This window comes from Callorhinus ursinus, unplaced genomic scaffold (assembly GCF_003265705.2).
Source record: "Callorhinus ursinus isolate GAN/ISIS: 27379988/994484 unplaced genomic scaffold, GSC_fseal_2.0 scaffold18, whole genome shotgun sequence".
In the NCBI taxonomy this organism is placed as follows: domain Eukaryota; kingdom Metazoa; phylum Chordata; class Mammalia; order Carnivora; family Otariidae; genus Callorhinus; species Callorhinus ursinus.
Window position 1 is genome coordinate 23,062,995 of NW_027397080.1, and position 12,703 is coordinate 23,075,697.

Consider the following 12,703-nt stretch of genomic DNA (forward strand, 5'->3'; position numbering starts at 1 on the left):
GGTCAGTAAGAACCTTTTTAAAAATTTTTGATAGATGAGGGGTACCTGGCTGACTCAGTTGGAAGAACATGCGACTCTTGATCTCGGGGTTGTGAGTTCAAGCCGCACGGTGGGTATAAAGGTTACTTAAATAAAACTTAAAAAAAAAAATTAAAAAAAATTTTTTTGATAGATTACGTTAGTCTTTTGGAAGGGGGTTAAATAGTAATGTGTTATGCCCCACCGTCCTTCCTCTTAAAATTGTAACTTAGTGATTTAATACCACTTTGGGGAGAGATTACCACCTGTTCCCCTTCCCTCCTCCCCCCCCAACAAAGAAAGGTGAGTAACTTAACATTGCAGATAACATGGTTTTACTGTCATAAACTGTGGGTGGCTCTAAGAGACAACTGACCCTGCCAGTTTAATAGCAGAACAAGTTAGAGGTAAACTTTCCTGAAACCCACATAATATTTGTTACCAGTCCTCTATAATTTAGTTTGCTTACAGTCCACAATTCTGAATTGTGAGTTCACTCCTTTGCCCTTTTTCTGGGGAGTATAAGGCCTAATTCTAGGAGCCCTGGAGCACCTGTAAAACTGACAGGCATCCCTGTGGCCATCTGTTTAGCCATAAATCCTGGTCCGACTCTCTCATTTTCATTCGAGGATGTTCCTTCTCTCACCAGCTTCAGTGATTGCTCAACTAGGTAGCCCCTTGCTCATCTGACCCCACAGAATAGCTGTATTCGGCATCTCACCCGGTCCCCAAAAGCACTGGGCACAGCTGACACAAGGCAAATGATGGACCATAAGATACAAAGAAAACTAACTGGGTGAAAGGACAGCAACGAGGAGAGTAACCAACAGCTCAGGAGATGGGTTGAGGCAGACTGGCGGTGGGCACCCCCATATATATATAATCATCTTCAAGCTACTTTGAACTCGATCCCTAGATTAAGCCAGGCCAGCAGAGAACTAACTGTGCATCTAGGCTGAATTTGGGGGTCATATTTTGTCATAGCCCATCCTCAGAAATGGATTTTACAACTCATATTGAGTCTAAGAGATGTCGCTAAGGGGACTCTTGATCGTATTACTTACAGGGCCGATGAGAAATTCCTCTCCGGTCGCAGCATCGGGAATAATTGTCAGGATCCTAAGTCACTTAAAAAAGTCTCTGTTCCTTGATTTTAAATAGAACAGGCTTATTATAGAAAGAGTTAAAATACAAAAATTACTGTGGCCTAGTACCGACATTACTCATATGGGCACTGATAGCCTGAGTTTAGTGTTCTTGTGTACAAACTCTTTAGTGGCATCATGCTATTTAATTTTTTTTTTTTCAACGTAATGCATTTTGAACATCATGTATTCAAAAGGATGCCTTAAATCCTTTCTGGAACAAAGTATGACAGAAAAAAATACTCAGTTCCTGAAGTATGTGTTTGAGACATTTATTTATTGAAAGATTTTATTTGTCAGAGAGAGAGAGAGAGAGAGAGAGCAAGCGCACAAGCAGGGGGAGTGGCAGGCAGAGGGAGAAGCAGGCTGAGCAAGGAGCCTGATGCGGGACTGGGATCATGACCTGAACCAAAGGCAGGCCCTTGAACTGACTGAGCCACCCAGGTGTCCCATGTTTGAGCCTTTTAACGCAAGTCACTTCAACTCTCTGAATGTGTTTCATTGCTTTTGTAGGGGGACAGGTTCACAGTCTGTACGGTGTCCGTAACTCAAAAATTTCAGAGTTTTTAATTTCACTGCCCTTATAAATTGCTATTCTTTGTCAGAGCCCAGGACATAAGCTACAATGATCAGAATCATCCCAAGACTGACTGACTGATTTCTGCGCATTAAAAATTTAAGTCCTGAATCTCTTCTTTTTCTATAGGCTTTATTTGGAATGCTTTCTTCTCTTCTCCAGATTTGGAGTGTTTCATGTGTAAACTCCAGAAAGCCTCCTCTGTGGATCCTGGCTGCCCAGGATGCCTGAGTTGCCTGGCTGCTAACCACACAGTTGCCCCCACAGAGGCACCCTCGCATTTTATTGTTTCAGTCCTTGTCTCTCAGAGGTCGTTAAACTCTCTTCTCAACTCCCCACAGTCTTAAGCATGAAGCTGTTCCCCGACAAGTAGTTCCCCAAGTGGGTACAACACCTCTTCGTAGAGGGAGCCTTAGGACATTTGTCCCTAGTCATTAAAATTTCTACAGTGCCTTTGGTGACATAGGAATTGTATTTACTGAAATGCCAAGAGATAGACCTACTCATCTTTTTCTGGAGGGCCCTGGAACAAGCTCCAACAAACCCTATCTAATACCTAAAACAAATGCTTACAAGATCAATACGGGAAATGAGCTTTACGATACCATAAATTCTATTTTAAAGGGAAAAGTATCGGGGCACCCGGGTGGCTCGGTCGGTTAAGCGTCTGACTCTTGGTTTCAGCTCAGGTCATGATCTTGGGGTCCTGGGATTGAGCCCTGCATTGGGCTCTGCACTTAGCAGAGTCTGCTTGTCCCTCTCCCTCTGCCCCTCCCCCTGCTCACTCTCTCAAATTAAAAAAAAAATTAAAAAGGGAAAAGTGTCTTTTTGTTATATTGGTATGTACTTATAGAAACAAAATAAAGTGATTACATAGGCTCAAAGTCCAAATAGGCTTTGGAAAACACTTTTTTTTTAAAGATTTATTTATTTATTTGACAGACACAGCAAGAGAGGGAACACGAGCAGGAGTGGGAGAGGGAGAAGCAGGCCCCCTGCTGAGCAGGGAGCCCGATGCAGGGCTTGATCCCAGGACCCTGGGACCATGACCTGAGCCGAAGGCAGACGCTTAACGACTGAGCCACCCAGGCGCCCTGGAAAACACTACCTTAATATTCAAAATATTGAGTTATTCCATAACTCAACTCAAAAAGTTGACAACATCCTGTGCACTTTTATTGTTCATAAAATGTAAACTGAGAGATACCATCTACCTTTCAACTATGAAGGAGATGCTGGTACTTTGTATGAACTGCTTCAAATTGATGTAGTTTTGGAATACAGGTGAGGTTGATGGGGTAAGGTCCGGAGCCAAGCACCAAGAGTGTTATTCTATTAGAGATTTTTATGAGATCAATCGAATGCTTTCAGGCAAGTCTGTTTTGTATTCTTTAGACCATCATTCCAGTAAGGATTTATAACGTAAAGGATGTGTGCACACCCTCTTCCACTTAAGGCACTAGAGTGTGACCTTGAGACTGACCTCCAAACAAGAAGCCATTTTTCCACCAGCACTGAGGCTTATGTAAATTTCTGACCCGTGATACTGAGAAGGTGCCTTTCCCAGTATACAGACTGATGACATTTAGGAGGGTATCTTTATAAAATAGTCACAGATTTAATATGGAAGCACACTCTTTGTCTACTACCACCTCACACATAATCGGAATGAGTGAAAGTCAATAGAGCAAACTAAAAATGAGCATTTCAAAGGCACGTTTACTCATATAAGTGCCTTTATTCTTTACAGTTTTGGTGATGTATATTCCATGTGCTGTCACACAATAAGTTAGATTAGAAGACTGACAAACCAGAATGCCAGTTTATAGATGACAATGAAGACGATAGTTGTGAAAAGGAGAATACTTATGTTTGCTAGTTGGAATGCATATCCTATAAAAAAGGAATATATAATAAGTTAAAATGCTATTATAAGCTTGTTTGGTTATTCTGGCGCTGGAATAGAGGATGTGATATTATACACATGGTTTTAATGATAGGCATGCTTCTGCTAAGAGACCAGAATGTTCATGTCTGCTGACCAGGACACCTCCCATCCCCTGTCCCCTAACAGTGCTAAAGGATACAGTACAATCATTTGACTCCACTTTTTCTAGACTTTTAAGTATACTACTTTACTTCTGCTAAGTGCCTGCCACGTATGTCATTATATTCAAATCATGTTTTCCTAATCACAAAGCAAAGTATTTACAAACTGGTTTTTTAAACTTTTTATTTTGATGCAATTTCAGACTTAGAGAAACGTTACAATAGTACAAATAATTCTCAGATACCCTTCACTCAGATTCCCCAGATATTAACATTTTTCCACATTTGATTTACCCTTCTCCCACCTATCTCTAAATCTGATGGTCTAAAATTTTGCTGAGTGTAAATCCTAAACGATGGTAATGGTAGGTCTGAGGACTACAAAAGTCATTTTCCAAAACAAAACCCTTCTTTTTTTAAAGATTTTATTTATTGGGGCACCTGAGGACTGGGACTCAATCCCAGTGGGGAGTCTGCTTCTCCCTCTGCTCTTGCTCTCTCAAATGAACAAATAAGATCTTAAAAAAAAAAAAGGAGAGTGAACAGGGGGAGGAGAAGAGGGAGAGAAGACAAGCAGACTCCGTGCTGAGTGCGGAGCTCAACGTGGGGCTCAATCCCAGGACCCTGAGATCATGACCTGAGCTGAAATCAAGTCGGTAGCTTAACCAACTGAGCCACCCAGACGCCCCTAAAACAAAACTCTTCTGATATATTTGCGATCTTATGTAAATTATTTGGGTTAAGCTGAATTAGTGTATCTATCTAAGCTTCATTTTGTAGAAGTTTGACAGTCAAGCTTTTATTAATTCACATTGGCTGTTACTGAACAGTATTGCAAATCTGGATGTTCACCTTATAATTTTAATCATTTCAATTGTGCTCTTTTCTTCCTCAGTTTCCTGTAAATCTTGCTTCCTGCTATTCTGTAAAACTGACATTCTATTCTAGTCCCTGCACAATTGCCAAAACTGCAAGAAGGCTGCAAGGCACATTTTCTTGTTTTAAATTCATACCATATAAAATGCAGTATTATGAGAAAAACAATCAATACTTGTGGATTACAAATGACTATCATATTACTAAATTAAATTAGGCTTCTAATCTATTTCCTTATAGTATTTTTTAAAAAAGATTTTGTCAGAGAGAGAGAGAGAGAGAGAGAGAGCGCGCGCACAAGCTAGGGGAGCAGCAAGCAGAGGGAGAAGCAGGCTCACGGCTGAGCAAGAAGCCTGACGTGGGACTCGATCCCAGGACTCTGGGATCATGACCTGAGCCAAAGGCAGACACCCAACTGATTGAGCCATCGAGGTGTCCCTATTTCCTTATATTCTTGATGTTAAAAAAAAAACAAACTCCCTTCATTGTGAATTACCAAAAAGGAGCTGCTTTCCATTAGGAGTTTCCATAAAATATGCACTATTGGTTCTTGTAACTTTGTAAAAGCTCGAGAACAGATTGATTTCTGTTGGCTCCTGGGAGTTAATACCTGTGGTTTATTCAAGTAATGAATAACACACAATACCTACTAGGATTTATTTCAAGCAGCTCTTATCAGATGGAATTTTTTTGAAATAAAAACTGCCAATATTTCTGGCTTTGAGGTTTGTGGAGTGACAATGACCTCTTGTTGTTTTCACTTTATTTTTTTAAAGAGATTTTTAAAAATTTTATTTATTTATTTATTTATTTATTTATTTATTAAGCGGGGGAGGGGTGGAGGGAGAGTGACAGAATCTTAAGCAGGCTCCATGCTGAGCGCAGAGCCTGATGGGGGGGGCTTGATTTCATGACCCTGAGATCATGACCTGAGCTGAAATCAAGAGTGGGACGCTTAAGCGATTAAGCTATCCAGGTCCCCCTTGTTTTTAGATTGAGGTATAATTTTTAACTACTAATGTGAATACATTGTAAGTATATAGTTGAATATTGTGTGTATATTCATGTAACCACGACTCCTGTCAACAGAACGTTTTTACTCCCTGCCGGTTTCTCCACACTTCCTCCTAGTCTGAATCCCCAACTGAATACCATTCAGTCATGGCTGCTTAATTTTTTTCTTTCACTGCATTTCTTGTAATATGATCATATCATGTCTCTCTTTTATAAGTTTTAAAATTTTAGTTCCTTCCCCAGCCACTTGGGCTATTAGAAGGAAACGAATACTTTAAATCTTCAGTTAATAATTCATAAAAATTGCTCTTTAATTTCTATCTTATTTTCTGGACTAGAGTATTAGAAGCTTGTGAGGGGCGCCTGGGTGGCTCAGTCGTTAAGCGTCTGCCTTCGGCTCAGGTCATGATCCCAGGGTCCTGGGATCGAGCCCCGCATCGGGCTCTCTGCTCGGCAGGAAGCCTGCTTCTCCCTCTCTCACTCCCCCTGCTTGTGTTCCCTCTCTCCCTGTGTCTCTCTCTGTCAAATAAATAAAATCTTTAAAAAAAAAAAAAAGAAACTTGTGTTTCCTCTAGAAGTCTTTTTTAGTCCCCATTTATTGTGTTCCTTTCTTATCTAAATTTAGAATGTGGAGGGGCACCTGGATGGCTCAGTTGGTAGAGCATGTGACTCTTGATTCCACGGTCCTGAGCTCAAGTCCCACGTTGGGAGCACAGCTTATTTAAAAAAAAATTTTTTAGAATGCAGATGCCATTCCAAATCTTTGTAGCAACACAAGAACAAATCTCCAATACTGGAATTGATGTGGTATTTATAAAGAAGGGTCTTTTTAAAAAAAAAAAATATTTGAGAGAGAGAGAAAACAATCAGGGGGAGCAGCAGGCAGAGGGAGAGGGAGAAGCAGGCTCCCCACCGAGCAGGGAGCAGGACATGGGGCTAGATTCCAGGATCCTGGGGTCATGACCTGAGCTGAAGGCAGATGCTTAACCGACTGAACCACCTAGGCACCCCTGTAAAGACAGATCTTAACCTGGATTGCTTTCTCCAAATCTTATAAGCCAGAAATATTAAAAAGTAATGTGAGTTTATGTATAGGAGCAAATTTCCCCATGATATTCTGCGTTTGACTTTTTTACTCTCTCTCTTCCAGCCGCAGGGGGAAGGAAGGCGGCAGGAACATTTGATCTTCTATTACTTCCTGAAACCTTTCCAAGAGAACCTCTGCAGATTAATTTTGTCCTTGGGTAAAATAAAACGAATGTCCCAAGAGCCACTCTAAAATTTTAAGCCTTCTCCTTCAGGCCTGGTTCAGTATCTTAAACTAGTGCAATATTTACTGTGTTATGGAAAGGCTTCTTTCTCGGTCTTTAACGTTTTGATGTTTAAGAAACCTGCTGTTGTCATTATTATCCCCTGAGAAAATAAAGGAAAATCTTTACGGCTATTATTAAAGCCATGTTTTCCTCCAAGAGTAGCAGCAATACCTTGACTTCCCTCGAAGAGTCAATACCTTGACTGCATTTTATCCCTAATGTAAAACAGCGCTTTTCTTACTACAAGTGCAAATCGATCATCAAGTACCAATTTATTTATCAGAGTTACGCGGGTAACAAAAGGAGGTCCTCCAACACTTGGGGAAGACTTTCAGGGCTTCAGGGTTATGAAACCGTCCATTGTTCTTGCGAAGATGTCTTTATTTAGGCGGGCTGTGGGTCACAGGGCCTAGGGCTTGACGTCCTCCACTGACACCCCTACACCCCCCCAAGAACGTCTTCGAAGCACGCATACATTTCCTTGAGTCAACTGTCAAGTCAAACTGCTTTTCCCTCTTAGATCTGGAATCCAGATCGCTCTATCGGCAAAAAGCCCGTTATTAAAGCTAACATTCTTTCTTTGCTGGTCGAAAAATGGAGAAACCACAACCTGCCGGGACAAATTGCAGACAGCGATGTAAAATGCGAGCTGGTAATATTACTAGTGAGAGTAATGAAAACACAAGAGGGATTTGGGCCAGAATTACGTAAGACTAATGATTGTCATAGCGAGAGGTGCCGTGGGGAGTAGAAAGTTTGTAGATTATGTACGCTGTGGTATCACTATTGTGGGGGGCACTCGGGAGAGGAGGAAGCGGGTGAATGATCGGACTCTCGTCCTTAGCTGCCTCGGGCCGGGACCATTACATCCGCAGATGCATAGCCTGTTCCGTTGTCCTGGTCTTGCCAACTTCAACCAAAACCCAACTCACCTTTCTCCGATGCCCCGAGGCCCCATCGCTCCCACCTTCAGGAACGACTCCCAGCGCGTAGGCGCCCCCCCGCCCTCTTCCGAAGGCTTAACTCCTGCGCAGGCGCAGCTCCTCCGGCCGGCCTCCGCGCGGCGCCGCGCTTCTCCTGAGAGCTGAGGGAGGCCGCCCTGCGCTTCGCGTATTTTGCCCGGCGACTGCGTCGCGCAGTTTGACGCGCAGATTGCGTCACTTCCGCCCCCTCCCGGGAGGCGGTGCTGGGCCGGTGGCAAGCCCCTGAAGGGAGCCGCAGTAGTACGACGGAAGATGGCGACGAGCGGCGGCGAAGAGGCGGCGGTGCCGCCGTCGGCGCCAGGGGCTCCGGCGACGGGGCCGGACACAACCCCGGGCTGGGAGGTGGCGGTGCGGCCCCTCCTGTCCGCGTCCTATTCCGCCTTCGAGATGAAGGAGTTGCCGCAGCTGGTGGCCTCCGTCATCGAGAGGTACCGGGCGGCGGCCCCGGCGAGGCAGGCGTAGGGAGGGGGAGGGGAGGTCGTGCCGGATCGTCTGGACCCGCTTCCCAGGCCGCCTTCTGCTGCTTGGTGACCCCCGCCCCAGCCGCGGCTTCGGGGCTCCCCGATCCAGGCAGACGAGGGCTTGTTCGGGGCTCCTTCCTTCGGTCCATGTAAATTATCTGTGCCTCGATTTCCCTTCCGAGGAAAACTTTTGAGGACGCCCTCTTGACAGGGCGTGGCCGGAGCCGTTTGGGAGTGACTTTGGGACGCTTCGCGCTCTTAGGGGAATGTCTCCGGGGCTGCCCCCTGTGTTAAGGTCAAAGCACTGATGAGTTTGCATTTCTTGCCCGCACTCATCCCCCTAGCTTGGGCCAGAGCGGAGCCTGGGGTTTAAATTGGAGATGTGCCACATAATTTAATAACGGTCTTTCCGTGCTGCGGTAATCACTGGGGGCACGTGCTGTTTCTGTGACTGAAGCCACTAGTGACCATTGAGGACTTTCTTTTCAGGTTGCACTTAATGTATATTGCTAATGTAACGGTCTTTGGTGAAACCATTTCACTGTTAACCTGAAGTCATTTTCTCGCAGAAACAGTGCCCTCGCTTGCGCGCGCGCTCTCTCACGATAAAATATCTTCAGACTCTTAAAAACGGGGTCATTTATTGGTTTGGTGTTAAATCGTTTTGTCATTTTGTCCGGAGTTCTTAGATCGTGATAGTTGTGTTCATACAATGCCATGATACCGAATGCCTGTCTTTTCCTGACTTAACGTTGCTCAGAGGAGTCTTTCATTGGTTTAATGGTAGACGTGGTTTTAAAGGCAGTCTCACTTTTATTTTACTAGTCAAATCTTACTTCAACAATCTGCAATTGCTGACTGGGTCATTTTAGCTTCTTGCGAACAAGGGTAACAAGGGTATATCGTAATGTTATCCAGAAGGTTAGAAATTGCTATTTATTACTCAAGGGAGGCCCATGACTTGACAAATTGTTTATTGTAGTGCCTCCTTAGGTTTGTGATGCTTTGGATGCATTTTTTTAAGTTACAATAAAATATCGGCTGTGTTTGTTAATTTCACAGTGAACTCTACAGATGGATTTTCCTGTGTAATTATTAAGCCAGGAATGTTTTAAAGATATAAACAAGTATCAAGATACTGCTCTCAAGTTACGCGGCCTCTTTTTTAACTGTTTTAAACATTTGGTTCTGCGGTATTTTTCCTGCATTATACTCATCACGTGACTTGTGATGGACAGTGTTCCACTCGAGAATATTTGCTTTTATTTATTTATTTCAAAAGATTTTTATTTTTAAGTAAGCTCTACACCTGTGGGACTCCAATTCTCAAACCCAAGATCAAGAGTCGCATGCCCCAGTGAGCCAGCCAGACACCCCTGCTTTTATGTTTTTATGGACATGATACCCTCCCATTCATCCGGTATTCCAGATCCATCTTTTTAAAGCTATGATGGCTTAGCAACTCTGTCCAGCTTGTAGAAGGAGCCAAAGCCAAATACATCAAACTAGGTTTGAATTTTGCCAAATAAGTGACAGTGCGCTCTCCACCCTGAGGTAATCAAGAGTTGCCTGTGTTTGTAGATACTGGTAAGAACTCTTCACGGTTTAGAAAAGATACCCAAACTAACGGATGTTTAGTAACAAACACTTTTATTGTAAGGCAAGATCCCCGAAGTCTTGGCTCTGGTTTTGTTGCTCAATTCACTTTGAAAGCTGGTTATACGTCCTCTTTAGGCTCTATGAGAGGAATTTGATCCTAGAAAAGTTTTCAGAATACCTGGCTTACAAGTTATTTACAGTAAAAAACAACCAAACATACTAGTGTTCAGTTTGGTATAGAGCAGAGGTTGGCATGCTTTTTTTCTTTTTGTAAAGGGCCAGAGAGTAAATATTTGCAGGCTGTACATTCTCTGTGTGGATTAGTCAACTCGGTCATTGTATAGCAAAAGCAGCCTTACACAATACATAAATGAATGGGTGTGGCTGTGTTCCAAAATCTTATTTATGGACACTAAAATGTGAATTTCATATATTTACCTGTCACAACATAAGTCTTAAAAATTATTTTTCAGCCATATAAAAATTGAAAAAGCATTCTTTTTTTGTTTTGAGATTTTATTTATTTGACAGAGAGACACAGCGAGAGAGGGAACACAAGCAGGGGGAGTGGGAGAGGGAGAAGCAGGCTTCCTGCTGAGCAGGGAGCCCAGTGCGGGGCTCAATCCCAGGACCCTGGGATCATGACCTGAGCCAAAGGCAGACGCTTAACTGACTGAGCCACCCGGGCGTCCCAATAAATAAAATCTTTAAAAAAAATGAAATGAGGGTGTCAGAATTGTGGAAATATTTCTTGAATATAGAGTTACGGCCATTGAGTACGGGACCAGGTCAGAGTCAGCACTGTACAGATGCTATGGTGGGTTTTGTTTTGTAGGTAAGGTTTAGGTGCCTAGGCTGCTACTTTACTTCTGGGGTTGCTGCTCCCATTTGGGGTTCCCTTTCTATTGTCATAATTGCCATGTTTTTCTCCCTTGCCTCCAGAGACCTGTTTTTCTGTTGCAATCTACTACTCTCTGCTTCCCTTTTAGATGTCTTGGCTCCGTCTTTGCCAGCTCTTCCTTCCTACCTGACAGCCTTCTCATCCACTGAATTCCTCCCTGTTTGACCTTCGGGGATGGTGACTTGCCCTGAGACTCCTCCGTGCTCCACCAATCCACTTGCCATCTCTAGTCTTTCATACCTTTTATAGTTGGAATTGAACTTTGGGTTTGAAGAAAAGGTAGATAACAATTTCTAGGTCTAGATCCTGTTTATTAAGTTTGACTTTGTAACCAAACTATGAAACAAAGGAGGAATAGATTAGCATGGGTAAACTGGGCAGCATACTTTCAAAAATGTCCTTCGATTTTTAAAAGAAAAACATACCTGAGTTTACTTAACAAGAAATTCATTTTCATTTCTACTGCCTTTTGCTAGTATGTCTTCTAATAGTAAGGATTGAAAATCCTTACAGTGCCCTTGCTTTTCCAGACCAGAAATGGAGCTAGAATTAACTCAATAGAGCACATGCCATATTTGGGATTAATTAGTATAAGTGCTGAATGTAACCTTATGGTTTAAGGTACCATCAAATACAGAATTTCTTTCTTAACTCTGTGTAAGGGGCGCCTGGGTGGCTTAGTTGGTTGTGTGTCTGCCTTTGGCTCAGGTCATGGTCCCAGGGTACTGGAATCGAGTCCCGCATCGGACTCCTTGCTCAGTGGGGAGCCTGCTTCTCCCTCTGCCTGCCGCTCCCCCTGCTTGTTGTGCTTCCCCTCTTTCTCCAACAGATAAATAAAATCTTTAAAAAAAAAAAAGATTTAACTCTGTGTAAGACATGTTGGTGACCATGATTGTCATTGAACACTTTGATTGACTCTTTGTAGATTACCCCCCCCAAATAAATAAATAAATAAATAAATTAAAAAAATGCCTCTTTCCCATGAGCCAGTCCTTCCTAGGCTGTCCTGGCCTCCTTAACGATAAATCTCTTTCAGTCTCTGCCTCCTAGGTGTTCGATAAAATTTAGGCGAGAGAGACCTACTTGGGAAGGTGGAAGCTATTAGAAAATCTCTATTAGATAGTGTTCGGTCATTTCCTAAATATCTTGAAAGGGAGAAATGGATACACTAATGTCAGTCTCCTGAATTTACATGCTGTCGGACAGAAATTCATGATTGACCTACAGGAAAAAAAAGCCGGCCACCAAGTGATAGAGTGTGATTGTGAGATTAGTCCTCATGGCTGGTTAATGTCTTAGTGTCACATTCACCACAAGTTTGTCAAGAGTGAAGGAGGTATCTGAAAGCTTTTAGTTATTTGGTTAAACGTGTGTTACTCTGTGACATACAGCAGATGTTCGGTAAGCATATATTTTTTAATGCTTTTATTCTTTAATTGTATTCATTATGCTTACTTTTTCCTTGATTGTGTCATGAAACAGGCACAGTGGATTCTATTCTTGGGGGTTTATGACTCTGATGAAGGGAAAGGGGTATGTGGAGTTTCCAATAGTTTAGAAAAAAGATATAAATAGTGTGGTATTTAAGGGGGAGAAGGAAGGTGAATCTGTAGTCTTTTATTTTGTCCTCTTGGAGTTCCACCTCTTCCTAAAAAAAAGCAGATATTTCCAGACCTGAGCCAGTTATTTTTTACTTACATGTCAAATTGGATTTCTGTGACTGGGCTGCGAAGCTGCTGTTTCCCTTTTGTACTCTGCCTCACATTT

The 12,703-nt window shown here is 42.8% G+C and overlaps 1 protein-coding gene and 1 long non-coding RNA gene across 9 annotated transcripts in view; one reads left to right on the plus strand and one right to left on the minus strand.

The window, feature by feature from the left end:
- Positions 1–6,514: 6,514 nt before the first annotated feature.
- Positions 6,515–7,990, minus strand: LOC141374453 (uncharacterized). Its single transcript, XR_012381356.1, has 2 exons — positions 7,925–7,990; positions 6,515–7,602 (listed from the first exon to the last, which is right to left on the minus strand). It is a non-coding gene; the product is annotated as an uncharacterized lncRNA (long non-coding RNA).
- A 202-nt stretch (positions 7,991–8,192) lies between these two features.
- UBR4 (ubiquitin protein ligase E3 component n-recognin 4) overlaps positions 8,193–12,703 on the plus strand; it is a 131,264-nt gene continuing 126,753 nt past the window's right edge. For 7 of the 8 annotated variants that reach the window (XM_073903272.1, XM_073903275.1, XM_073903278.1 and 4 more), the window contains exon 1: positions 8,194–8,403. In XM_073903272.1, coding sequence (XP_073759373.1) covers positions 8,228–8,403 — 176 coding nt within the window. In that variant the 5' untranslated portion in view covers positions 8,194–8,227. Of the gene's footprint in view, positions 8,404–12,703 lie in introns of all 8 variants that reach the window. The other variant, XM_073903273.1, reaches the window with a different exon arrangement.